This window comes from Hevea brasiliensis, chromosome 3 (assembly GCF_030052815.1).
Source record: "Hevea brasiliensis isolate MT/VB/25A 57/8 chromosome 3, ASM3005281v1, whole genome shotgun sequence".
Classification (NCBI taxonomy): Eukaryota; Viridiplantae; Streptophyta; class Magnoliopsida; order Malpighiales; family Euphorbiaceae; genus Hevea; species Hevea brasiliensis.
The window spans coordinates 72,276,538-72,302,272 of record NC_079495.1 but is presented as its reverse complement, the minus strand read 5'-3'; the positions used below and the strand labels follow the sequence as shown (position 1 = coordinate 72,302,272).

Sequence of the window (25,735 nt, the reverse complement as noted above, 5' to 3'; positions counted from 1 at the left end):
ATAACCAAAATGGCCCCCTTCGGGTTGCATTTCGAATTTTTCGGTGCTACCGATTAACTTATTGACCCGCCGATTTCTTTAATTTTCGTTTTTGTTTATATTAACTTCCTAAATTTTCTGACATTTCCAATGTCAATTACACCTCTGTAGACCTTTAATTTGGTCTCGAAAATGTTTCCTCGAGTTCCCGCGGTCCAGGGCGAGTCAACAGTCCCTGCCGTAACTTCTCGGTGTGGTCACCCATCGCTACAGGTTTGGTTCGTTTAACTTAGTCACATTTCGTTGCTCTTATTTTTCCTTTGTTTTTCTTGTATTTTTCTCTATTGTATTTCATGTCTCCTCACTAATATTTAAGTGTAGTTCTAGGCATTCTAGCTGTCTGGACAGACACTGGTCACCAAAACAGTAGAACGCACTACCGAATAGAGGGGTGTTACAGATAAGATAGGGTACTCCGGCACTGAATGTGGCATTCTTTACTCGACTACACTGTAGACGGGTGAGGGGTGTTATATCATATACCTTAAAAATTATCTCTGAAGACAAAATAACCAAAATGCCATTTGTTTAGCTTAACGAGCTAAAATCGTCTGTATCGACTTAGAAAATTTTCTTGGTACTTTATGGCCATCTAAAGCTCATTAACTCTTCACTGGGATCCCAAAAATTATCTCACAGGGTTTCCCCACGGGTCTAGCTTCGCTGACTGTCTTCACAGTCGCTTCCCGTTAGATCACCCATCGCCGGAGCACTGGCTCATTTAACCTTGTTGTATTTTATTTTTAAAATTTTTCTTTAAATTTTATTTATTATTATTTGGGTTGTTTATGACTCATCACTCTAATTTACATATAGTTCTAGACATTCTAGCTATCCGAATAAACATTGGTCATCGAAATAATAGAATGTACAAACTACCTAAAATGAGGGTGTTACAGTATATATGCTAGATATGGATATGAATTGCCAAGATAAATACGGTAAGCTTGAATTTTTATCATTTTTATTGAAATTTAGATAGTGTTTCTTATAAATGGATTTTATAAAATTTTATGAAATTTATTTACAAATCTAAAATTTTAGTAATTGATTTAAATGAAAATTTATTTGAAATTCTTAATAATCAACTTCATACAATTTATTATAATTAAATTAAATTCTATTAAATTTCATCAAAATTGATAAAATTTATAAATAAATTCTAAATTTAAAATCATATATACTTTCAAGTGATAAAATTATTCTCATGTTATATCATTTTATTTATTCTAAATATAAAATTCATTTCATCTTAAATGAATAAATATATCAAATAAAAAAATTCATTTATAAATTAATTTCATTATAAAATTTATTTATAAATGAAATAAATTTTATCATAAAAGTAAATCAAAGGTCTTACAGAAATTAAAATTCGTTTGTTAGATTTATGCAATTTATTGAGTTTGAATTAGCTTTGTGGACACAGAAATGGAGCAGACATAAATGAGAGAGAGAGAGAGAGAGAGAGAGAGAGAGAAGCTTAAAGTTGAAATCTAAAACTTCTCGCCTTGGAGCAGCTTCCACGTGATTGACTACCATTAAAAATATGAAAATTTAGAAAGAGATACTAAGGAGACAAAATAGGATCTAATATAATTATCAAAATCTAGGACTAACAGTAAATAATGGGAAAATCTATTGTCAAAGTAATTCGCGCTATAGATAAAAGATTGCAGTTAAGATAGATTCCAATAAAAAGTGTGTTGATGTATGAAAGAACCCATCCATTCCAATAAAGTGTGTTGATGTACAAAAGAACCCATCCCCTTCAAACCACTTTTAATTTCATATTTCAGACTGAAGCCACATCACAACAATCATAAATCCTAGTAATTATTCACAAACACAAGTAATTAAGCAAAGAAGGAAATTTCATTTACAATAAAAAGTTGCAGAATAAGCATAAAGAAAGACATTACTTTCAACAAGACTCCAAGACTAGTAGATTTCAAAGGTATCAAACCACACACACCAGGCAATTTGCTCAAGTAATAGAGGTGCACATTATGATCACAGAACACAATGACATGATATGTTCAGAAAGAAAGTGGAGTTTAGTTAAAAGGCCATCCTGAATAACCCATCTGGTGGTTCTCTTCATGTACGGTTGGTGAACTGCTTCCCGTGGTCCCATCATGGTTAGAGCTAGAACTAGATGAGCGGAATGGCCAAAAATAAGAGAATGGATTCCGTCTTCCTTCCCTGCTATTCTCTCTTCTGCTATAATTGTTGTTTCTACTTTGAGAACTTGAGCTCTGGTAACTGTGGCCACTACTTGATCCTTGTGGTGGTAGCTCCTGACGACAAACAGGGCATGAATTATGCTGAACTAGCCATGGGACTATGCAATCTGAATGGTATACGTGGTTACATGGCATCAGCCTCGCTTCACTTCCCAACTCAAATTTATCTTTGCAAACTGGACAGTGTGAATCAGAACGAAGATGCCTCTGGGTAATCTTAATGGTAGGCATTGCATCAATTGATGATCTGGATGCTGGGGGAGGGCCCCGCCGGTCATTAGCTGAAAGCTGTTCAAATAATTCTTCTAGTCCAGGGCCTATAAAATAATCACCAGCATTACCTCGTGCTAGAGCTATTCCAGGAGCCCCAGGGAACAAAGCTTCAAACCCACCATTTCCAGACACCCTAAAAGGAGTTTGGCCACCAAAAATCAACAGAGGACCAAACCGTGGACTATGTTCAGGAATTGAACCCGATCTCATTCTGACGTCATGGCTTCTGTCTGCCAATCGCTGCCTCATCAAGGCTGAGAAAGCTTCCATAAGGCCAAATCTTTGGTCACGATCATCGTGACCTTCCAATTCAAAGAAATCCAATGGGCTGAATTGCACCATATTGTCAAGTTCTTGAACAAATCCTCCACTACAATAGGGGCAAACTGCATCTTGCCCATGCAGACAAACTGGCCGCCTGCATCTGTAACACCAGTGGGTATTTCTACCACTTGACATTCTCTCTTCTCCTAGCTCCGGTCTCAAATCTCTAAACCTGACTCGCTGTAAGCACTCAGGCTAAAATCGACACATTCACTATCAGTCTGCACAGAAATGCAGCAACTGTACTGCCATTAAATCAAAGCATTCCAACAAAGAAATGTCATGAAAAGTTGTGAACAAATATTAATTGGTTTTGTACATTATTTTCAAAATTAAAGGGTAAATTAGTAAATCCTTGATAACGTTTAGCAATATATTTGTGTCTTCACTCTTTTAAAAGAGAACTAAAAGTCCTCAAGAATTAGTTCTCCAAATGCTTTATTCCTAGCATTAAGAAACTGCTAACTGAACTAAAATTGAAGAACAAAATTACCATCATGTACTATAACTGAAACTGCTAACTGTGCTAAAAAGGAAAAACAAAGTTACCATCATGTGCAACCTCAAAAACCTGAGTATGAAACCCATTGTGATTGCTGACACAGAGCAAAATAGTGACCAAATCCCCACCAAAATCACAAAAATCTACATTTCTCATTTGCTTGATTAAGAAACTACTCTACCTCAATGCTCAAGCCATCAAATAGGTTCCCCAACCATGAAACATAATAGGGCCCAATTAAGTTACAAATGCAATAAACAGAGAAAAATTGAAAAAAAGAAAAAGCAAATATCATGGAAAATATAAATTCAGCAAAAACAAGCAACATTGCTTGTGCGATGCTGTGAATGTATAATTGTTTTTCAATTTATTTTATTAATAATAGGTGCGATAATTAATAGAAATTATTTTGTAAATATTTTTGAAATCAAGTCTTAAAGTAACGTATTTCCTAGATATAGTGGTGTTGTATGGCTTACATTATTAAATTTAAAGACAATATAGTTGATTTATCCTTAATTTTGTTATATATATATTGTAATTTTTAAATTCTTGCTACTTTGTCCATTTCTAAAAGAATTGATAAAGTGTGTTTTACACTAAACTTGACGATCTCTTTATATATCATTAAAATTTTTCATTAAAATATCTAAATAATAGCTTTTTATGCAAATATTAAATAAATCCAACAATAAAAGTCAAATAAATAAAATTGAAAAAAAAGTATCAAAACAAAGTTAAAAACAATAAAAAGAAATGCATATTGGTATGATAATTTCATTTATTAAATTAAAAATGCTCCTATAATTCAATAACTTGATATTAAAAAAATTTAAAAATCACAAAAGAAAAATGGTGTGGCAGTAGTAATTATGACAATCCTAAAATTGAAGTGTTTGGGGTTTGAATTCTATATCTATGTGCTTTTGACTCATTTAAGAAAATTTAAAAAAAAAAAAAAAAAGGGCTGCATTTTTATGTAAAGAACATTAAGGTAATTTGGAGAGTTATATTTAAATTCCAGTTATAGAATAAATGAACCATCACTGGCTCTGTTTTGCTTAAAGCCTAACAAAACGACCACAATGTTGATGGAAGACCAAGTCAAAAACCATTTGATTCACTTGCAAGATAGCAAGATTGTAAGGGTGTATTTTGCCAAGTGTCACCTAAACTATGTAATAGAATTCCAGGTATCTCCCATTGATTCACAATCCTGATTACACAAGCGCCGGCCCCGCACCAAACCCCCCCCCCCCCCCCAAAAAAAAAAAAGGCGCTTGTACAGTATTTCTAAATCCAATTGCCATAAAAAAGAAAAGAGAAAATGCAGCTCAAGCACAGTGAACAAGAACAAAGCACAACATGATCTTAAAAACTTCATCAAAAGCAATGGCAAATGAAGTTTTTTAGTATGAATATTGAGGGGGGCACACACACAAACCCAATCCATGCTTGCATTACACACATTTTTTTTTGACCAAATGTTTAACAATTCCATGAATCAACTAAGAAATTTGGGCCCATAAAGAAGTTGAACCAACCAGAGAAACAACCTGTTTTTTTCTCTTTTCTTCATATTTTTTTTGGTTACTGTTCCCTCTTTCTTGCTTTCTCTAAACAAATCTTCATTTAAGAAAATATATTGATATTACACTCAATCAGCTGATCTACCTTTTCTCTAAGGAACATAAAATAGTTGGTTGCACTTTCCCAAAAGAGCCTATGCTCAATTTCAAAATAATAGCTACTCCAGCTATAAACCAGGTTTTTTTTTTCCAATTTTTGGCATTAATATTTTTTTTAATTTATTTCACATAAGAAAGCGAGCATTGTCCCTACAATGAAACAATATCTTTAGAAATAGAAGAAGAAAAAAGAAAATTTAACCATCTTCAACATTATTATGGAAAGTCAATCACTATATTATTTCTTTGTATATTCTGTATTCCTATTTAGGATTTCTTATTTAGGATTTCTTCCTAATTAGTAGAACACAATTATAGGAATCAATTGTATATATATACCCATGTACAGATTAATTGAAATTAAGGAGAATCATCTCTTTCTACATGGTATCAGAGCAGGTCATCTATCTAGGGTGACTATTTGTTCTCACCACCCAGCTCAAGAGAGACGTTGGCCGCCGACCGGCAGTTTAGACTCCGATCAACATCACCCGCGTCGCCTCAACCCCCTCATTCTACCACTGTGGGCGGTTGCCTGATCCAGTATACCATTAAAGGACTTCTGAGGTTTGGCTCTCAGATCCTATTTTGGTATTTACTTGATTTGTGATTTTGGATTATTTTGCTGTTGTAAGCACTTTGGATTAGCGTTTCGGTTAGTTTTCTTTGTCTCAACAAATGGCAGAAAATAATAATGTTATTTCTGATGTGATTCCGGTGATGACTAAAATCACGGAACACAAACTTAATGGTTCGAATTACTTGGAGTAGAGTAAGACTGTTAGGGTCTATTTGCGTAGCATTGATAAGGATGATCACCTTACTAAAGATCCACCTACGGATGATACACGACAAACTTGGCTAAGGAAGGATGCTCGGTTGTTTTTGCAGCTTCGGAACTCGATTCACAGTGAGGTGATTAGTTTAATTAATCACTGTGAATTTGTTAAGGAATTGATGGATTACTTAGATTTTCTGTATTCTGGTAAAGGGAATATCTCCCGTATTTATGATGTTTGTAAGGCATTCTACCGTGCTGAGAAAGAGGATAAGTCTCTCACGGCTTATTTTATGGATTTTAAACGGGTATATGAGAAACTTAATGTATGGTTACATTTTAATACTGATATGAAAGTTCAGCAGGCCCAACGGGAGCAACTGGTTGTTATGAGTTTTCTTGCAGGCCTCCCTTCAGAATATGAGACTGCTAAATCTCATATTCTCTCCAGTTCTGAGATTTCCTCTTTGCATGAAACGTTCACACGAGTCCTTCGTACAGAGAATACCCAATCTTCACAGTCTGCCAGTAGTGCTCTTATTAGCCGTAATCCAAATAATAGAAGAGGAAGTAGAGGAGGAATTACAGGCAACAGAAGTAATCAGCGTAATAGAGAAGCTAGTTCTAATCAGGGCTCAAGAGGAGTCATTTGTTATTATTGCCATGAGTCTGGCCATACAAAATATAATTGTCTGCAACTTCAGAGGAAAAATCAGCAATCACAGATGGCAAATATGACAGCAGAGGATTCTACAGTATCTTCCTCTGAGAAAACTATTTTGGTATCTGCAGAGGATTTTGCACAGTTTTCCCAGTATCAGGCATCTCTAAAGCCTACCAGTTCCCCTGTCACTGCGATCGCTGAGTCAGGTAAATCCACTACATGCCTTGTGTCTTCCTCATCCAAATGGGTTATTGATTCTAGTGCGATAGATCACATGACAGGTAATTCTAGTCTTCTATCTGCTTTTCAGTCTAATCTCACTTCCTCTACTATTACTTTAGCTGACGGTTCTACTTCTTGCATCATGGGTTCTGGAACTGCGAATCCGACTTCGTCAATTTCTTTGTCATCTGTTTTGTATCTACCAAAATTCTCTTTTAATCTACTTTCTGTTAGTAAACTTACTCGTACCTTAAATTGTTCTGTTTCCTTTTTTCATGACCAGTGTTTTTTTCAGGATCTTACGATGAAGCAGATTATTGGTAGAGAACGTGAGTCAAGTGGTCTTTACATTCTGGAAAATAATGTACCACGGTCGCTTGTTTGCTCCATTATCTTAACGCCTCTTGAAGCTCATTGTAGATTGGGTCATCCTTCTTTGTCAACCATGAAAAAGCTATGTCCTCAGTTTCAGTCTTTATCAGTACTAGAATGTGAGTCGTGTCAGTTTACAAAACATCATCGTTTGCCTTCTGTGTCTAGAGTTAATAAACGGGCTTCATTCCCTTTTGAGTTAGTTCATTCTGATGTTTGGGATCCTTGTTCTGTTACTTCTAAAACTAGATTTCGTTATTTTGTTACTTTTGTTGATGATTACTCTCGTGTTACCTGGTTATATTTAATGAAGAATCGTTCTGAGTTATTTTCTATCTTTTGTGCCTTTTGTAATGAAATCAAAACTCAATTTAATATTTCTGTGCGCATATTAAGAAGTGACAATGCCAAAGAATACTTTTCAGCACAATTTTAGTCTTATATGACACAAAATGGCATTCTTCATCAGTCTTCTAGTGTGGATACCCCATCCCAAAATGGCGTGGCCGAAAGAAAAAATCGGCATCTTCTTAAGGTAACTCGTGCTCTTCTTTTTCAGATGAAAGTTCCTAAACACTTTTGGGCGGATGCAGCTTCTACGGCATGTTTTTTTATCAATCGTATGCCATCTTCTGTCCTCAATGGGGATATTCCTTATACTGCTTTGTTTCCTACAAAATCTTTGTTCCCTGTTGAACCCCGTATTTTTTGTTGTACTTGTTTTGTGCGTGATATTCGTCCACAGGTTACTAAATTGGATCCAAAGTCTCTCAAATGTGTCTTCCTTGGGTACTCCCAGCTGCAAAAAGGATATCGCTGTTTCTCTCCTACTCTTAATCGTTATCTTGTTTCTGCAGATGTCACATTTTTTGAGTGCACTCTATTTTTTCCTCAATCATCTGTGTATGAGAGTCAGGGGGAGGAGGATGATCCCTTAATATATACTGTCCAACCAATGTCTAGTCCTCTCCAACAGCCTGTTCCTTCTGTCGCTAGACCTACTCGACCTCCCGTTGTTCATGTTTATTCCAGAAGATTGGAGATTCCTGACTCAGATCCTCCACCAGCTACTTCGTTGGGAGGTCCTGTACCTCATACTGATCATGATTCTGATCTAGACTTACCCATTGCTCTTCGTAAAGGTAAACGTTCATGTACTTACCCTATCTCTTCTTTTGTTTCTTATAATCAATTGTCTTCTTGTTCTCGGTGTTTTGTTACTTCTTTAGACTTTGTTCCTATCCCTAATACTGTTAGTGAGGCACTGTCTCATCCGGGCTGGTGTGCTACTATGAAAGAGGAAATGGAGGCTTTAGATGCTAATGGTACATGGGAACTGTTGCCTTTGCCCACCGGTAAGAAAGCTATTGGTTGCAAATGGGTATTTACAGTAAAGGTAAATCCTGATGGTTCTGTGGCTAGGTTAAAAGCACGCCTTGTAGCAAAAGGATATGCTCAGACATATGGGTTGATTACTATGACACTTTTTCTACTGTAGCTTGTTATGGAAAGTCAATCATTATATTATTTCTGTGTATATTCTGTATTCTGTATTCCTATTTAGGATTTCTTATTTAGGATTTCTTCCTAATTAGTATAACACAATTATAGGAATCAATTGTATATAAATACCCATGTATAGATTAATTGAAATATATGAGAATCATCTCTTTCTACATGGTATCAGAGCAGGTCATCTATCTAGGGTGATTATTTGTTCTCACCACCCCATTTCGGGAGAGACCTTGGCATGGCCGTGCGTTTCGACTCCGATCAACATTGCAGCGTCGCCTCAATCCCCTCATTCCACCATTGTGTCTTTGTTGCACGATCGATTACACCATTAAAGGACTTCCGAGGTTTGGCTCTCGGATGCTATTTCGTATTTGCTTGATTTGTGATTTTGGATTATTTTGTTCTTTATCGGCACTTTGGATTAGCGTTTCGGTTAGGTTTCTTTGTCTCAACAAATGGCAGACAATAAGAATGTTATTTCTGATGTGATTCCGAGGATGACTAAGATCACGGAACACAAACTTAATGGTTCGAATTATCCGGGTGGAGTAAGGCTGTTAGGGTCTATTTGCGTAGCATTGATAAGGATGATCACCTTACTAAAGATCCACCTCGATGATACACAACAAACTTGGCTAAGGGAGGATGCTCGGTTGTTTTTGCGGCTTGAACTTCGATTCACGGTGAGGTAATTAGTTTAATTAATCACCTGTGAATTTGTTAAGGAATTGATGGATTACTTAGATTTTTACGTATTACGGTAAAGGGAATATCTCCGTATTTATGATGTTTGTAAGGCATTCTACTGTCTTTGAGAAGAGAATAAGTCTCTCACGGCTTATTTTATGGATTTTAAGCGGGTATATGAGGAACTTAATGTATTGTTGCCTTTTAGTTACGATATGAAAGTTCAGCCAGCCCAACGGAGCAATCAGTTATGAGTTTTCTTGCAGCCTTCCTTGAGTATGAGGCGCTAAATCTCGATTCTTTCGATTCGAGATTTCCTCTTTGCATGAAACATTCACACGGGTCCTTCGTACAGAAAGTACCCAATCTTCACAACCTGCCAGTAGTGCTCTTATTAGCCGTAATCCAAATGGACAACAGGGTAATAGAAGAGGAAGTAGAGGAGGAATTACAGTGTAGTAATCAGCGTAATGGAGAGGCTAGTTCTAATCGGGACTCAAGAGGAGTCATTTGTTATTATTGTCATGAGCACAGCCATACAAAATATAATTGTCCGCAACCAGAGGAAAAATCAGCGATCACAGATGGGAAATATGGCGTGAGGATTCTACAGTATCTTCCTCTGAGAAAACTGTTTTGGTATCCGCAGAGGATTTTGCACAGTTTTCCCAGTATCAGGCATCTCTAAAGCCTCCCAGTTCCCCTATCACTGCGATCGCTGAGTCAGGTAAATCCACTACATGCCTTGTGTCTTCCTCATCCAAATGGGTTATTGATTCTAGTGCAACAGATCACATGACAGGTAATTCTAGTCTTCTATCTACTTTTCAGTCTAATCCCACTTCCTCTACTGTTACTTTAGCTGATGGTTCTACTTCTTGTGTCATGGGTTCTGGAACTGCGAATCCGACTTCGTCAATTTCTTTGTCATCTGTTTTGTGTCTACCAAATTTCTCTTTTAATCTACTTTACATTAGTAAACTTACTCGTACCTTAAATTGTTCTATTTCCTTTTTTTACGATCGGTGTTTGTTTGAGGATCTTACGGCCAAGCGATTATTGGTAGAGGACGTGAGTCAGGTGGTCTCTACATTCTGGAAAATCATGTACCGCGATCGCTTGTTTGCTCCAGTACCTTAACACCTCTTGAAGCTCATTGTAAATTGGGTCATCCTTCTTTGTCTACCATGAAGAAGTTGTGTCCTCGATTTGATCTTTATCGATCTAGAATGTGAGTCGTGTCGGTTTGCAAAACATCATCGTTTGCCTTACGTGTCTAGAGTCAATAAATGGGCTTCATCCCTTTTTGAGTTAGTTCATTCTGATGTTTGGGATCATTGTTCTGTTACTTCTAAAACTGAATTTCGTTATTTTGTTACTTTTGTTGATGATTACTCTTGTATTACCTGGTTATATTTAATGAAGAATCGTTCTGAGTTGTTTTCTATCTTTTGTGCCTTTTGTAATGAAATCAAAACTCAATTTAATATTTACATGCGCATATTAAGAAGTGACAATGCTAAAGAATATTTTTCAGACAATTTCATCTTATATGACACAAAATGGCATTCTTCATCAGTCTTCTGTGTGGATACCCCATCCCAAAATGGCGTGGCGAAAGAAAAAATCGGCATCTTCTTGAGGTAACTCGTGCTCTTCTTTTCGGATGAAAGTTCCTAAACACTTTTGGCGGATCACGTTTCTACGGCATGTTTTTGATCAATCGTATGCCTTCTTACATCCTTAATGGGGATATTCCTTATACTGCTTTGTTCCCTACAAAATCTTTGTTTCCCGTTGAACCCCGTATTTTTGGTTGTACTTGTTTTGTACGTGATGCTCGTCCACAGGTTACTAAATTGGATCCAAAGTCTCTCAAATGTGTCTTCCTTGGGTACTCCGGGATCCAAAAAGGGTACCGTTGTTTCTCTCCTACTCTTAATCGTTATCTTGTTTCTGCAGATGTCACATTTTTGAGTCCACTCCATTTTTTCTCAATCATCTGTGTATGAGAGTCGGGGAGGAAGATGATATCTTAATATATCTTGTCCAACCAATGTCTAGTCCTCTTTCACACCTATTTCTTAGTCTCTAGACCTACTCGGCCTCCGTTGTTCATGTTTATTCCAGAGATTGAAGATTCTGACTCGGATCCTCCACGATTACTTCGTTGGGAGATCCTGCTGTACCTCATGCGATCATGATTCTGATCTAGACTTACCCATTGCTCTTCGTAAAGGTAAACGTTCATGTACTTACCCTATCTCTTCTTTTGTTTCTTATAATCAATTGTCTTCTTGGTCTCGGTGTTTTGTTACTTCTTTATACTCTATTCCCATCCCTAATCTTTTTGGTGAGCCTTTGTCTCATCTGGTGGTGTCTTTGCTATGAAAGAGGAAATGGAGGCTTTAGATGCTAATGGTACATGGGAAGCTGTTGCCTTTGCCTTTGGTAAGAAAGCTATTGGTTGCAAATGGATATTCTGATGAAGGTAAATACTGATGGTTCTGTGGCTAGATTAAAAGCACACCTTGTAGCAAAAGGATATGCTCAGACATATGGGGTTGATTACTCTGACACTTTTTCTCCTGTAGTTAAACTTACTTCTGTTCGCTTGTTTATCTCTTTAGCAGCTACATATGATTGGCCCTGCACCAATTGGATATCAAGAATGCCTTCCTTCATGGTGATCTTCGGGAGGAGGTGTATATGGAGCAACCACACAGGTTTGTTGCTCGGGGAGTTGGGTAAAGTTTGTAGGCTTCAAGTCTCTTTATGGCTTGAAACAAAGTCCTAGGGCACAGTTTGGGAGATTCGGTGAAGCGATCAGAATTTGGTATGCAAAGAGTAAGTGTGATCACTCGGTATTTTATAAGCAATCTGAGGTTGGTCTAATTCTCACAGTAGTCTATGTGGATGACATTATCATCACCGGGAGTGACTCTGCAGTATTTCATCTCTTAAAACCTTCCTCCAAACCAGTTTAGGACCAAAGACTTGGGATTATTAAAGTATTTTTGGGTATTGAAGTTATGAGAAGTAAGAAGGGTATTTTCTTGTCTCAAAGAAAATATGTCCTTGATCTATTGACAGAGACAGGAAAATTAGGTGCTAAGCCTTGTAGTGCACCAATGACTCCAAATTTACAACTGTTAGCAGAGGATAGTGAGTTGTTTGAAGATCCAGAGAGATACAGGAGATTGGTAGGAAAATTGAACTACCTTACTGTCACTCGTCCTGACATTGCTTATGCCGTTAGTGTGGTAAGTCAGTTTATGTCTTCCCCAACTGTTGCTCATTGGGAAGCCTTGGGACAAATCTTGTGCTATCTTAAGGGAGCTCCAGGAATAGGTTTGTTATATGGTAATCATGGGCATTTAAATGTTGAATGTTTTTCAGATGCCGTGAAATTTGGATCTAAGGTTGATAGGAGGTCAACTCTTTGGATATTGCGTTTTTGTTGGAGGAAATTTGGTGTCTTGGAAAAGCAAGAAGCGAGTGTAGTTTCTCGATCTAGTCTGAATCCGAATCTGAGCCATGGCACAATCGGTATGTGAGGTAATGTGGATATTTCAATTACTAGATGAGACAGTTTTAAGACCCCACTGCGAAATTGTGGTGTGATAATCAAGCTGCTCTCCATATTGCTTCTAATCCGGTATTTCATGAGCGGACCAAACATATTGAGATTGATTGTCACTTTGTTCGTGAAAAGATTCAACAACAGATCATCTCAACAGGATATATCAAAACTGGAGAGCAGTTAGGAGATATTTTCACAAAAGCTCTGAATGGAGCTAGAATTGACTACATTTGTAACAAGTTGGGTATGATTAACATCTATGCTCCAACTTGAGGGGGAGTGTTATGGAAAGTCAATCATTATATTATTTCTGTGTATATTCTGTATTCTGTATTCCTATTTAGGATTTCTTCCTAATTAGTATAACACAATTATAGGAATCAATTGTATATAAATACCCATGTACAGATTAATTGAAATATATGAGAATCATCTCTTTCTACATAGCTAAACTTACTTCTGTTCGCTTGTTTATCTCTTTAGCAGCTACATATGATTGGCCCCTGCACCAATTAGATATCAAGAATGCTTTCCTTCACGGTGATCTTCAGGAGGAGGTGTATATGGAGCAACCACCTGGGTTTGTTGCTCAGGGGGAGTTGGGTAAAGTTTGTAGGCTTCGGAAGTCTCTTTATGGCTTGAAACAAAGTCCTAAGGCCTGATTTGGGAGATTCAGTGAAGCAGTATAGGAATTTGGCATGCAAAAGAGTAAGTGTAATCACTCAGTATTTTATAGGCAATCTGAATCTGGTCTAATTCTCCTGGTAGTCTATGTGGATGACATTGTCATCACTGGGAGTGACTCTGCAGGTATTTCAATTCTTAAAACCTTCCTCCAAACCCAGTTTCAGACCAAAGACTTGGAATTGTTAAAGTATTTCTTGGGTATTAAAGTATTTCTTGGGTATTAAAGTTATGAGAAGTAATAAGGGTATTTTCTTGTCTCAAAGAAAATATGTCCTCGATTTATTGACAGAGACAGGAAAATTAGGTGCTAAGCCTTGTAGTGCACCAATTACTCCAAATTTATAACTGTTAGCAGGGGATAGTGAGTTGTTTAAAGATCCAGAGAGATACAGGAGATTAGTAGGAAAATTGAACTACCTTACAGTCACTCGTCCTGACATTGCTTATGCCGTTAATATGGTAAGTCAATTTATGTCTTCCCCGACTGTTGCTCATTGGGAAGCCTTGGGACAAATCTTGTGTTATCTGAAGAGCGCTCCAGGAAGAGGTTTGTTATATGATAATCATGGGCATTTGAATGTTGAATGTTTTTCAGATGCTGACTTGGCTGGATCTAAGGTTGATAAGAGGTCAACTACTGGATATTGCGTTTTTGTTGGAGGAAATTTGGTATCTTGGAGAAGCAAGAAGCAGAGTGTAGTTTCTCGATCGATCTTTGAATCGAATCTGAGCCATGGCATAATTAGTATGTGAGGTAATGTGGATACTTCAATTACTAGATGAGACAGGTTTTAAGACCTGCCTGCCTGCGAAATTGTAGTGTGATAATCAAGCTGCTCTCCATATTGCTTCTAATCCGGTGTTTCATGAGCGGACCAAACATATTGAGATTGATTCTCACTTTGTTCGTGAAAAGATTCAACAACAGATCATCTCAACAGGACACATCAAAACTGGAGAGCAGTTAGGAGATATTTTCACAAAAGCTCTGAATAGAGCTAGGATTGACTACATTTGTAACAAGTTGGGCATGATTAACATCTATGCTCCAACTTGAGGGGAAGTGTTATGGAAAGTCCACTATATTATTTCTTTGTATATTTTGTATTCTGTATTCCTATTTAGAATTTCTTATTTAGGATTTCTTCCTAATTAGTTTAACACAATTATAGGAATCAATTGTATATATATACCCATGTACACATTAATTGAAATTAAGAAGAATCATCTCTTTCTACAAACATGAAGCAAAAATGCCCAACTAAATCAATTGTTAGAATACAAGAAAGATCACGAAACAAATGAAACTATAAAAATTGTACCAGATTGTGCACCAATACACCTCAAGGAAAGAGTAAGAGAAAGATGAGATTGGTTTATATTCAACTTAGAAATCAATTTCCCTTTTAAATCCCTTATGAATGAGAAAGAATTTGCTAATAGGTTTATTACAACCAAATTTATTGAAGACACGCTACAGGCTCAATGCACAAAGAGCATTGTCCCTAACTCCTCTGCTAGTGAAAGGCAAGATCTCTCTTGCAGTATCTCTCACAGGAGCTTGCTTTATTGATTAAGTGCATGCCTCTTCAAGATGCAAGGCCTAAGAAAGGCATGCCTCCCCAACTTCCACCTCAAAGAGCTCTCCCTCCATTAAAGGCCGCCGCTATCAAACTCAAAACTTACCAATCTACAAGGTTATGGTATCAACATGCCAAAAATGTAGTCTAAAGATTTTGGAATCCTAACAAATTGCTTTCCCCAAGTCTCCTCTCATTCCCATTTGGCTTCGATTATTTCACTCTATTTTTGGGTTATATGGCTCCTCTATGTCCTTTACTTTTTATAAAAAAACAAACAATTATGATAACATCCCCAAAAATGTGATATTATGATCATATGATAAACCAAAAGAACTTAAATAAATTAACTAAGAAAGATAGCAACATATATATATAGAGAGAGAGAGTATAGATTCACCTTATTGTTCATTTTGCATTTAAATAAGTGCATGAGTTGAATATCTAAGTATGAAATTGTAAAAACCTACATTCATCTTGCTTTTAAGATATACATTTTTCAAAGTGTTGTCTCAAACAAAGGATGTAAATATTTTTGGTTATATGTATATTTGTTCAATATTTACCCGTAATGGTTAGATTAGCTTATAACTGATGCAATGGAGATTCTTAATTTTGGTCAATTTGGTTAAAACGTGTTAATATCTTGATTTTCAAATAAATCTTTGATCTTAATTTTCATTTTTTTCTTTTTCCTTGCAAAGTTTGATGCTTGACCTCTCATTGGCACAAGCATGCGACCCCTTCACACTTTGGTGAACTTACTCCTTTAATAACTAAGGTTAGAACATTTATCCACATAATTATTCTCCACAGCCCATACTAACTCCAATATCAACATATGTAATAAAAACTCTACACCAGTTTGGGATGTGCCTCAATGGCATAGCAGCATAAGGCATCTTGTTTTTTATTAGAGACCACAAAAAAACAAAAAAAGAAGCTTACCATTGCCAAAACCACCAAGATTTTGGGAAAAGATCCAAAATTCTTTGAAGCATTTTTTTTTTTTCAATTTGACCAATTCTTTTGATTAATTTTTGGCCCTCGTTAAGAACAAGTTTCAAGCTCTTCTATCTCAAATTCAAACATCCCAAAAACAAACTAGACAAATCTAGAGTAGCTCTTTTCTTCCTAAAATTTATTTCTAAAATTTTGTAGGAACTAAGAAAAGCGATGTTTCTAATGGCATTTCTAAATAGCCACTCAATCTAGCACAAGTTGCTTCTCTCTCTTAAATAAGACTTTTAAGCACTTTGACAAGATTTAAAGCCCAAACAAAAGTGAGATTGCATTCACACACATAAGCATGCAAATTTATTAAAAAAGAGGAAAAAAGAAAGGTAAAACTCTAAACAGAACCCAAGAAGGTTCCCTTAAATTGCACACTGTTGTATCCTCAAAAATCTAAAGCAAACTCACATTTCATTGACACAATCTTACCAAAACAGTTGAAAATGCTGATTACTTGGAGGGTGAGGAGGGACAATGATATAGTCCTGGCCAAGGTTATGGATCGCATCAAGGGATGATTTTAAACAAAAGGGAACTTCGACTTGTTCTTTCCCTAACTTATGGTGCCCGAATGCGAACTCTATAAGGAAGCACTAACCTTGCAAGCTCAATGAGGGAGCTAGGAACCTTGCAAGCTCAATGAGGAAGCGACCAACCTTAACAAGAAAAGAACTATGATATGAAATCTTTTACCCATTCTTATTCACTTTATCAGTTTAAATATACACGCTAGAAGAATATAATTAGAAATTATAGAGATACAAGATTGGCTTAATCTACTCCTATAATTTGGGGACTGATAAAAATTAATTACTAGTAAATCCCTGTACCTATGGAGATCATTTTCTTCCTTGATCACACTTATATTCTTGATATGCAAAGTTGATCTGCATTCCTTAGTCAGACATCCAACCTCTTTAACACAATCATCCAACCTCCTTTCTTCTAGTCACCTGACTTCCTTAGGTTGGTCCTCTCTTCTATATTCACTCGATAATCCAGTCGGTAGTTACCACCTAAGGTCAACCCTCAGTGCTTGTCTATTGTTGGGCCTCTATCATCATTACCACACCCCCCCCCCCCCCCCCCCAAACCCCAACACGCACCCTTTCTTTCGAAAACAAGTTTGCCCTCAAATAAGAATTCAAAAAACAATCCATATAAAGCATTGTCCAATTTCGTAGGAAGCTTTATCAGATCAAGTGTCCACTCATCTCTTCCAACTTTATTTCTGAATCAAAGTTCCCCATGTCCTTTTCAACTACTTCAACCATTAATAGTTGTTTGCATTTATGACCTCTTGTCAAGTGTTTGTCACAATGGTAACAGAGTCCCTTTTTACGCCTTTCTTCAATTGTCTCGAGCATGAGTTTCTTAAGGGTTCTAATAGGTGAAGCCTGAGTATGCTGGCTGAAATTTGGTTTACCAACAACATCAATTAGCTTGCCCAATCAGTGAACATCATCCTTTTGCTAACCTCCTTTCTTCTGTTATATGAGTCGAGCCAAACTCATAACATCTTCTACGTCCATTAGAAGTAGGATCTTAAGCTCCAATCTTATTGAATTTTTGTGCCCAACAATTAAGTGCCATTATTTTTTTTTTGGTTGTTAGTGCTCCAACACAGGCAACCAACTGCACGAGCCACTCTTCATACCCATCAAACAATTTGACCTGTTTACCATTAATAAGCACCTCCTGACGCAAGGCTTCGATTTCCAAACAACAACAAAAGAGACAAAGGAAGCAAAATAATGAAAAATAACAGAAATTCGTGTCTCTCTGTAGACCATATGGGAAATTGGGTTTGAGCAACACAATACATCTCCAAGTGTGCTCCCAGCAGTCCTAACATGATCCTACTTGTTTTGGAAAAATTTATACTTGTTTTGGGAGTGTTTTTTAGTTGTCAAATTAGCTTATTTTATTTTCCTATTTCAATTAGGATTAGTTAATTAAGTTTTCCTATGCTAGCTAGGATTTAGTTATTTCCCTATTTAATTTAGGATTCCTAATGTATTTAGGTTTAGCTAAACTTCCTAATAAATACTTTCATATTCCTATTAGGTTTAGGAGTTTAAAAACTCTATAAAACCCATATATCTCATTTATTTTCAGTTTTGAAAAATTCAATTAATAAAATTTCCAGCAAAGAATTTCTCTCAATTTTTCACTCGTGTGCGAGTGTGTTATCTTTTCAAGCTTCACGTTGGGTTAAGTGGTATTAGAGTAGGAAAAATCACCTCAATCACAATGGCTTACTTTGATGGAGCTAGCGATTATAATGGTTCTTGCGACAGTGATCAGGGAGCTAGAACCCTTTACCATAGGGATGAAACATTGCAACGATGGGAGCGACATGTAAAGCAACGATGGGAGCGACATGTAAAGCAACGAGTGGATCTCAAATTCAAGCACATCAAGAGACACTTCAAAGAAATTGTAGATTGTCTTGGTGCTTTGGGAACTAAAATAAACAGGAATTGAGTTAACAAAAAAAAAAAGCCGAGAGATGGTATAACTCATGGTGACCCTATTTATCGACCAATTTCTGCATGTAGGCAATATGTCTACTATGATGATTCAGAGAAAGAAGATGACTATGAACCAATCAAGTTCAATAGGCATCAACAATACGGTAGTGATAGGAGAAGAGGCACGTATGAGAATCATGAAAGGGAAAATCAATTGCTATTGATATTCCTAATTTTTATGGAGATCTTAAAGTAGAAGAATTCTTAGATTGGATCGCGTAGGTGGACAAATTCTTTGACCATGTGCATATAGCACTTGAAAAACAAGTACAATTGATGGCTTGTTGACTTAAAGGTTGTGCTTCTGTTTGGTGGGAATGGCTACAATCTAAGAGGGAGCGAGAAGGAAAAGGGCCGGTTCATACTTGGTTTATGATGAATTATTTGTTGAAACAAGAACTTCTGCCTCCAGATTACGAGCAGATTTTATTCCACCAAAAACGTTATAAACTAGAGGTCCAACCAAAGCCATTAATGGTTGAAAAAAAAGAACGATAAAGGCAACTTAAATCTGAAACTCAACTAAAAGTTGAGGTGACTAATGTCAAAGGATCAGAACTAGAAGCTTTGATAATTTCCTTGTGCTATGGTTAAAAGACAAAGAGCTTGGAGAATTTGTCCCGGGAATAGAAAATTTATCTAACTCCTTAATTACTATTGATTCTATGGAAGATTTACAATTTAGTCCCTGCATATTATCATTATTTACAAGTTAGTCCCCGTATTTTCAAAAACTCATTAAAAAGCCCCTATCTTTTTGAACAGTTAAATAAAAACATCCTTTCATCCAAAGTCATCCTTTTTTTGTGGAAAATTTGGTAAAATGAGGTAGAATACTTTTTAAACCCAAATATGCCCTCTCTAATTCCTACTAAAAAGAAACCCCTAACCCTAATAAATCTGCCAACTCTCCAAGACCGAATCCCTTTCTCTCTCTGTCATTGCACCCACAAGTTTTATCTCTCCCAACTCCTCCGCAACTGCTCTCAAACCCACCACCTCACACGCAACTCACTCAAGACACTCGGCTCCCCTGTAAATCTCAAATAACAGACCCCACGATACACCTCCTTTTTCCCTCATTGAGAGACCCATTTCTCCTCGCCCAATACATCTACAAGCGTGCTCCCAACAGTTCTAACATGATCCTACTTGTTTTTGGAGAGTTTCTACTTGTTCTGGGAGTGTTTTTTAGTTGCCAAATTAGCTTATTTTAATTTCCTATTTCAATTAGGATTATTTAATTAAGTCTTCCTAAGCTAGCTAGAATTTAGTTATTTCCCTATTTAATTTAGGATTCCTAATGTATTTAGGTGCTAAACTTCCTAATTAATAATTTCATATTCCTATTAGGTTTAGGAGTCCAAGAACTCTATATATACCCATATATCCTATGTATCTTCAGTTTTAGAGAATTCAATTAATAAAATTTCAAGCAAAGAATTTCTCTAAATTTTTCAGTCATATATGAGTGCATCATCTTTTCAAGCTTCATGTTGTGTCACCTCTAGTTGGTATTCCCTGGCAGTTGGACCAAACCTCTAATTACAGTGGTCCTAGAATTGATTCCAAGTCAATCCTGGGTGGTCCTCTTCCAATTGCAGAAACTAGAGCTAGTCTCTCCCTTCTAGGTGGAAGAAAGCTATCCCCAGTCACTCATTGCCTACAAAGAAACGCTTGCATCAATTCAACCATCCCAATAGATCCTATTCCATTAAACTTAGGAAAATTGCACTTCTCATACCAAGGAACATAATTCTCACTATTCCTTTCAGGTTCATTTTCTAGGGCTTACCCATGCCTTTGCACATGACAAGGTTCACCATGATGGTCCTCCTAATGCGTTGACGTGAGTTCAGGAGCGGGTCTATGTATAATTGAGTAGGGTTAATTGTCTTTTTAATCCCTATGTATACATTATATTGAATTATCCATATGACCCACTAAAATAATTTTTTTACCCTATTAAAACCTTTAAAATATTATTATATTTAATAAATTTAAACTTGTTGAACACTTCACTCTATACACCTATTATTTTAATCTTTTAAAATAAATAATAAAACCTAAAAAAGTCAAAATTATCTGTCTAAAACTCTAAAAGACACATCCACTCCTTTTTCCTCTCTAACTCTTCCTTTTCTAACTTTCATATCTTCCCTTCTCTTCCCATATTCACAAAATCAAATTTTTTTTTCCTCTCTCATCTCTCTTTTTTTTTTCTTTTCTCTCATTTTCTATTAATTGGCTTTGTGTTTTTTCCTTTCTATTTTTGTGTCAAAGGACAAACTCAATTTCATACGATAAATTTTTATTTTATAACTCATATTCTATTAATAATCAAAAATTAAGTTTTTCTAATTATTCGTGTGTGTTTAATTTACAGGTAAAATTTATTTGTTTAATTTAACAATCAATTGGAAAATTGTTTTTTGTTGATTTTTCTACAAGAAGGAATTAAGTCAAAAGACTCACAAGTAAAGTGTTGACATTACATGTTGTAACTACAAGTGTTGAAATGGCATTTTCTGCAATGAAGATTGTAAAAACTCAATTGCAGAATCGATAGGGAGATCAGTTGTTGAATAATTCTTTGTCTTTGATAGTACTGATAATGAAGCGATCATGCAATACTTCCAAAAAATGAAAATTCATCGTGGACAATTGTAAATTTAAGATTATAACAAATGTGTGCAAGTGCGAAAGTGTGTGTATGCGTGTGTGTGTACTTCTCAAAAGGACAAAAGTGTTTTGAGAAATGAGGAATGACTTTTTTTTTGTAGCTAACATTTTGTATAGTAGAAAACATTTTATGTATCATCTACTATTTGTAGTTTTTAGAAAAATTAGTCAACGAAAATGTCTTCTTGGTCAAAAGGGAAAACTTAACGGCCTTTTTCCAAATAACAACAAACTCATTAAAAAGGAAAATAACCTAGAAGGGAATTCCACAAAGCAGTATTATTAAAGGCGTCAGGCAAGGAGCGAGGTAAAACAAGGCAAGGCCCAATTCCAAGAGGCGAGCAACTCTCTTGCCAAGGCACTGAGGAGGGAGACAAGGCGAGGCACAACTCTTTCAAAGTAACGTTTATTTTTATTTATTTTTCTATTTTTTAGGGTTATTTTTTCTCTCCTCTTTCTCTCTCCTTCTCTGCTCTTCTCTTCTCTCCTTCTACTCTTCTCTTCTCTCCTATTTCTCCCCAAACTTTAATAGAGTTAATTAATTTTTTTTGTTTTAAATTTCATTTCCTTTTTATAACCTTATTATTTTCTGCTTTCTATTTCCCTTATAGAACAAATAATATGTTTTTTTTTTCAATATGCTTTTTTTTACTTATTAAACTAGTTAAATATATGATATTGTGTGTGTGTGTGTGTGTGCGTGCGTGCGTGCGTGTGTAGGCTATGGTGCCTCACTTCAAAGTGTAAGTGTGTGTGTGTGTGTGTGTGTGTGTGTGTGTGTGTGTGTGTAGGCTATGGTGCCTCACTTCAAAGTGTAAGAGTGTGTGTGTGTGTGCGTGTGTGCGTGTAGGCTATGGTGCCTCACTTCAAAGTGTAAGAGTGCATGTGTGTGTGTGTAGGCTATGGTGCCTCACTTCAAAGTGTAAGAGTGTAAGAGTGTGTGTGTGTGTGTAGGCTATGGTGCCTCACTTCAAAGTGTAAGAGTGTTTGTGTGTGTGTGTGTGTGTGTGCGTGTGTGCGTGTGTGTGTGTAGGCTATGGTGCCTCACTTCAAAGTGTAAGAGTGTGTGTGTGTGTAGGCTATGGTGCCTCACTTCAAAGTGTGTGTGTGTGTGTGTGTGTGTGTGTGTGTGTGTGTGTGTGTGTGTGTGTGTGTGTGGGCTATGGTGCCTCACTTCAAAAGGCCCTCACTTTGCCTCTCGCCTAAAGCCATAGGGCCTCACTTCAAAAGGCCCTCACTTTGCCTCTCGCCTAAAGCCATAGGGCACAAGTCGCCCTGGCGTTGCCTCTCGCCTGAATAACATTGGCATAAAGTCAAGATACTTTAATCTACCAACTATTGCTGGTCATCCTTGGCCATTTTCAGTTGACCCATTTTCCTGAGTATTCCAAATGCTAGAAAATGTGAACAATATTTTCCAATAAAATATTTTTCGTGCAACGAACAGAGCCTAAAAACATTTTCTTGAAAATAATTTCCATGAAAAATATTTTACATAAACAATTTATTTTTCGTGAAAAAAAAGTCACCCTGGCGAAGCCTCTCCCCTGAATAACATTGGCATAAAGTCAAGATACTTTAATCTACCAACTATTGCTACTCATCCTTGGACATTTTCGGTTGACCCATTTTCCTGAGTATTCCAAATGCTAGAAAATGCGAACAATATTTTCCAATTAAATATTTTTCGTAAAATGAACAGAGCCTAAAAACATTTTCCTAGAAAATAATTTCCATGAAAAATATTTTACATAACAATTTATTTTCCGTGAAAAAAATAGAGCCTTAATCTAACATTATACTATTTCTCCTAGTCAAGTCAAAAACTAAAGTTATAAATTATAATTGAAAAACCAAGACTACATTTCACAATGTGGATATGTTAATTACAATCCTATGAAAATGCTAAAGTCATGAAAGGTGCACAAACACTATCAAATCAATCCCATATGTAAAATCTATGAGTGCCTTGGATCCCTCCATGAAATTGAAGAGAAAAAAATAATAAAAATAAAAAGAAAAAAAAAAGAAGAAATGCCTCATAAAGAATAAATCATCAAAGAAAACGAAAGTCTAAACAGCGGCAGAGATCGGACAGCAAAATTTCCTTATTGTATTTTGAGTTCAGTTATAGCGATCAGTAACCTTTTTGGAAAGTCAATTCTGAAATATGAAATTCTAGTTTCTAAAAGCATAAAAAATAAAAAATATATATATATAAGTGAAGGCCAAATTAGAAAGTCAATTCCAAAACTCTAAAGCAAATACGTGAAGCCTCAGATATTGGTTTTTTTTTTTTTTTCCTTCCTGTTTTCTTTTTCTGGGTAAAACAAGGAATGAATAACATGCCCACCGTAAACCATGAAACAATTGATCTACCACAAGAGAGAGAGAGAGAGAGAGAGAGAGAGAGAGAGAGAGAGCAATAATACACCCAAAAAGATTACAAAATAAAATTAGATGGTAGAAATTTTGATTAATTTCTGAAAAACAAAACTAAAATACAAGCATTCAAATTTTCAGTTCATCAATCAATCAAGATTATTATGAAGTAATAGAAGAGATGGAACTTTGAGATAGAAGTTGCATCACTACAAAGTTAACAATCGACATAAACGAAACGGAGAGGATCGAATCGAAGTAATACCTAAAGGAGCGAGAGCGGAGTGGAACCCCGAAGACTAAACGCTTCCGCCAACAATAATTGGTTTATCCTAAAATATACGTGGTGCGTAATGAGCAAAGCGTTTTTGTTTCTTCTTTTCGATTAAGAAACACAAATTACAATTTTATGAAAATTTTTTTAATTTAAATTGTTTATCTTAGTTTTAAAATTTAGTTGTAATTCAAAATTTTAAACGTTTTAATAATTTTATTTAAAATTTTCAATGCTAACTTCTATTTAATTCACTAATCAAATTAAAATAAAAATAAAATTTTATCATTAATTTGAATGAAAATTTTAATCAAATTAATTCTAAGCTCTTTTCCACAGTTAAATTGTGACACCCCTTACCCGACTACAGTGTAGCTGAGCAAGTTATACCACTCAGTGTGCCAAGCACTCTATTTTATCTTAATTCATTTTTATTCTTCTCTTTGAATATAACTTGTGAAATATAATTTATTTAAGACATTTATCGAAATTATAATTTATTTAAAGTTCCGAGAATTTTATAGAAAATCGTGATCTGAAATTTAAAAATAGAGAAAACAGTTCTTCGGAATCTGTGAAAAACACTTCCTATGATCATATTCAATCATCTCATCACTCTCAAACTTCAATATCAAAATCTCAACATTTTTCACCATTCATTTCTCAATCATTTATCTCATGTGATAATCATGTACAAGTCACAGTTATGTATTAACTTTTCCTTTTACAAACACAATTTTCTTAACAATTCCACTATTTGTCATTCATTCATTTCACATCATCATTAGACTCAAATCATAAATAAATTCTCACATGTGATTTATAATCACAAATTACAAGTACTTACATTAATACAAAATTATATTACATTTGTTTCAAATACACATGATAAAAATAAGAGTTTAATTACAAAATTTACAAAAACCTCAAAATACAAAATGGGACCTAGTGTCCTACCAATGCACTGTGGATGGTGACGTGACACGGACACTATGCGAAGCGTGAACCGACTTCACGAATCGTGGTCTACTGGGCCCTCTGTCCAAATCTTGATTACGCTAAGCGTTGCAAAGCGCTAAGCATAAAGCTTAGTGGTGCCAATAATACAAGAAAATATAATATGCAAATAAAAATAATAGTTTCCTTGCTATTGTGTTCATAAGAATTGACTAATTACTAACTTATTGTTTAGTCGAGGACTAATCATGTTTTATAATATTAACTTCTTCATGCATTTCATTAATTATTTTCTTCATGATCTTGAGCTTCTTTGTATTTTTGTAATCATTCCTGATACTTAATTTTCGTATTTTCTTTAATAATCGATTCGATCCAGTTATACTTTTCCATGCCCAAGTAACCTATCTTTGGACGACCGGATCGATAACGGTCGTTGCTTTGGACACCGCGGTGCCTCGGGCCGTCATACCATGAGACGCAGAACGTCTACCACGTATGCAGTCAGTATGGCTAAAAAGCCATGATATCACATAATCGGCATAAAAGCCATGAATACAGGCATAAAAGCCATGAATACGGGCATAAAGCCATGAATACAGGCATAAAGCCTTTCGCAGTACTGCTAAAACAATATCCTATTGGCATGCCAAACTATCCAAACCAATCTTGTTAGGTATACTAGGGCATTTGATACTTTAAAATTATTCAATCTTTGAATTTTAACTTTTG

At 35.8% G+C, this 25,735-nt stretch overlaps 1 protein-coding gene across 4 annotated transcripts; it reads right to left on the bottom strand.

The window, feature by feature from the left end:
* Nucleotides 1-1,895: 1,895 nt before the first annotated feature.
* LOC110661185 (probable E3 ubiquitin-protein ligase RHC1A) lies at nucleotides 1,896-24,176 on the bottom strand. Of its 4 annotated transcripts, XM_058144019.1 has the most exons (3): nucleotides 24,038-24,130; nucleotides 20,214-20,371; nucleotides 1,896-3,103 (listed from the first exon to the last, which is right to left on the bottom strand). In XM_058144019.1, exon 3 carries the CDS (start codon nucleotides 3,015-3,017, stop codon nucleotides 2,097-2,099), a length of 921 nt encoding a protein of 306 aa, XP_058000002.1. In that variant the 5' UTR covers nucleotides 3,018-3,103; nucleotides 20,214-20,371; nucleotides 24,038-24,130; the 3' UTR covers nucleotides 1,896-2,096. The 4 variants fall into 4 exon arrangements, with proteins under 4 accessions (XP_058000002.1, XP_021675435.1, XP_021675436.1 ...); XM_021819743.2 differs by lacking the exon at nucleotides 20,214-20,371 and having other exon boundaries at nucleotides 1,896-3,122; nucleotides 24,038-24,176; XM_021819744.2 differs by lacking the exon at nucleotides 20,214-20,371 and having other exon boundaries at nucleotides 24,038-24,176.
* Between the last annotated feature and the right edge of the window lie 1,559 nt (nucleotides 24,177-25,735).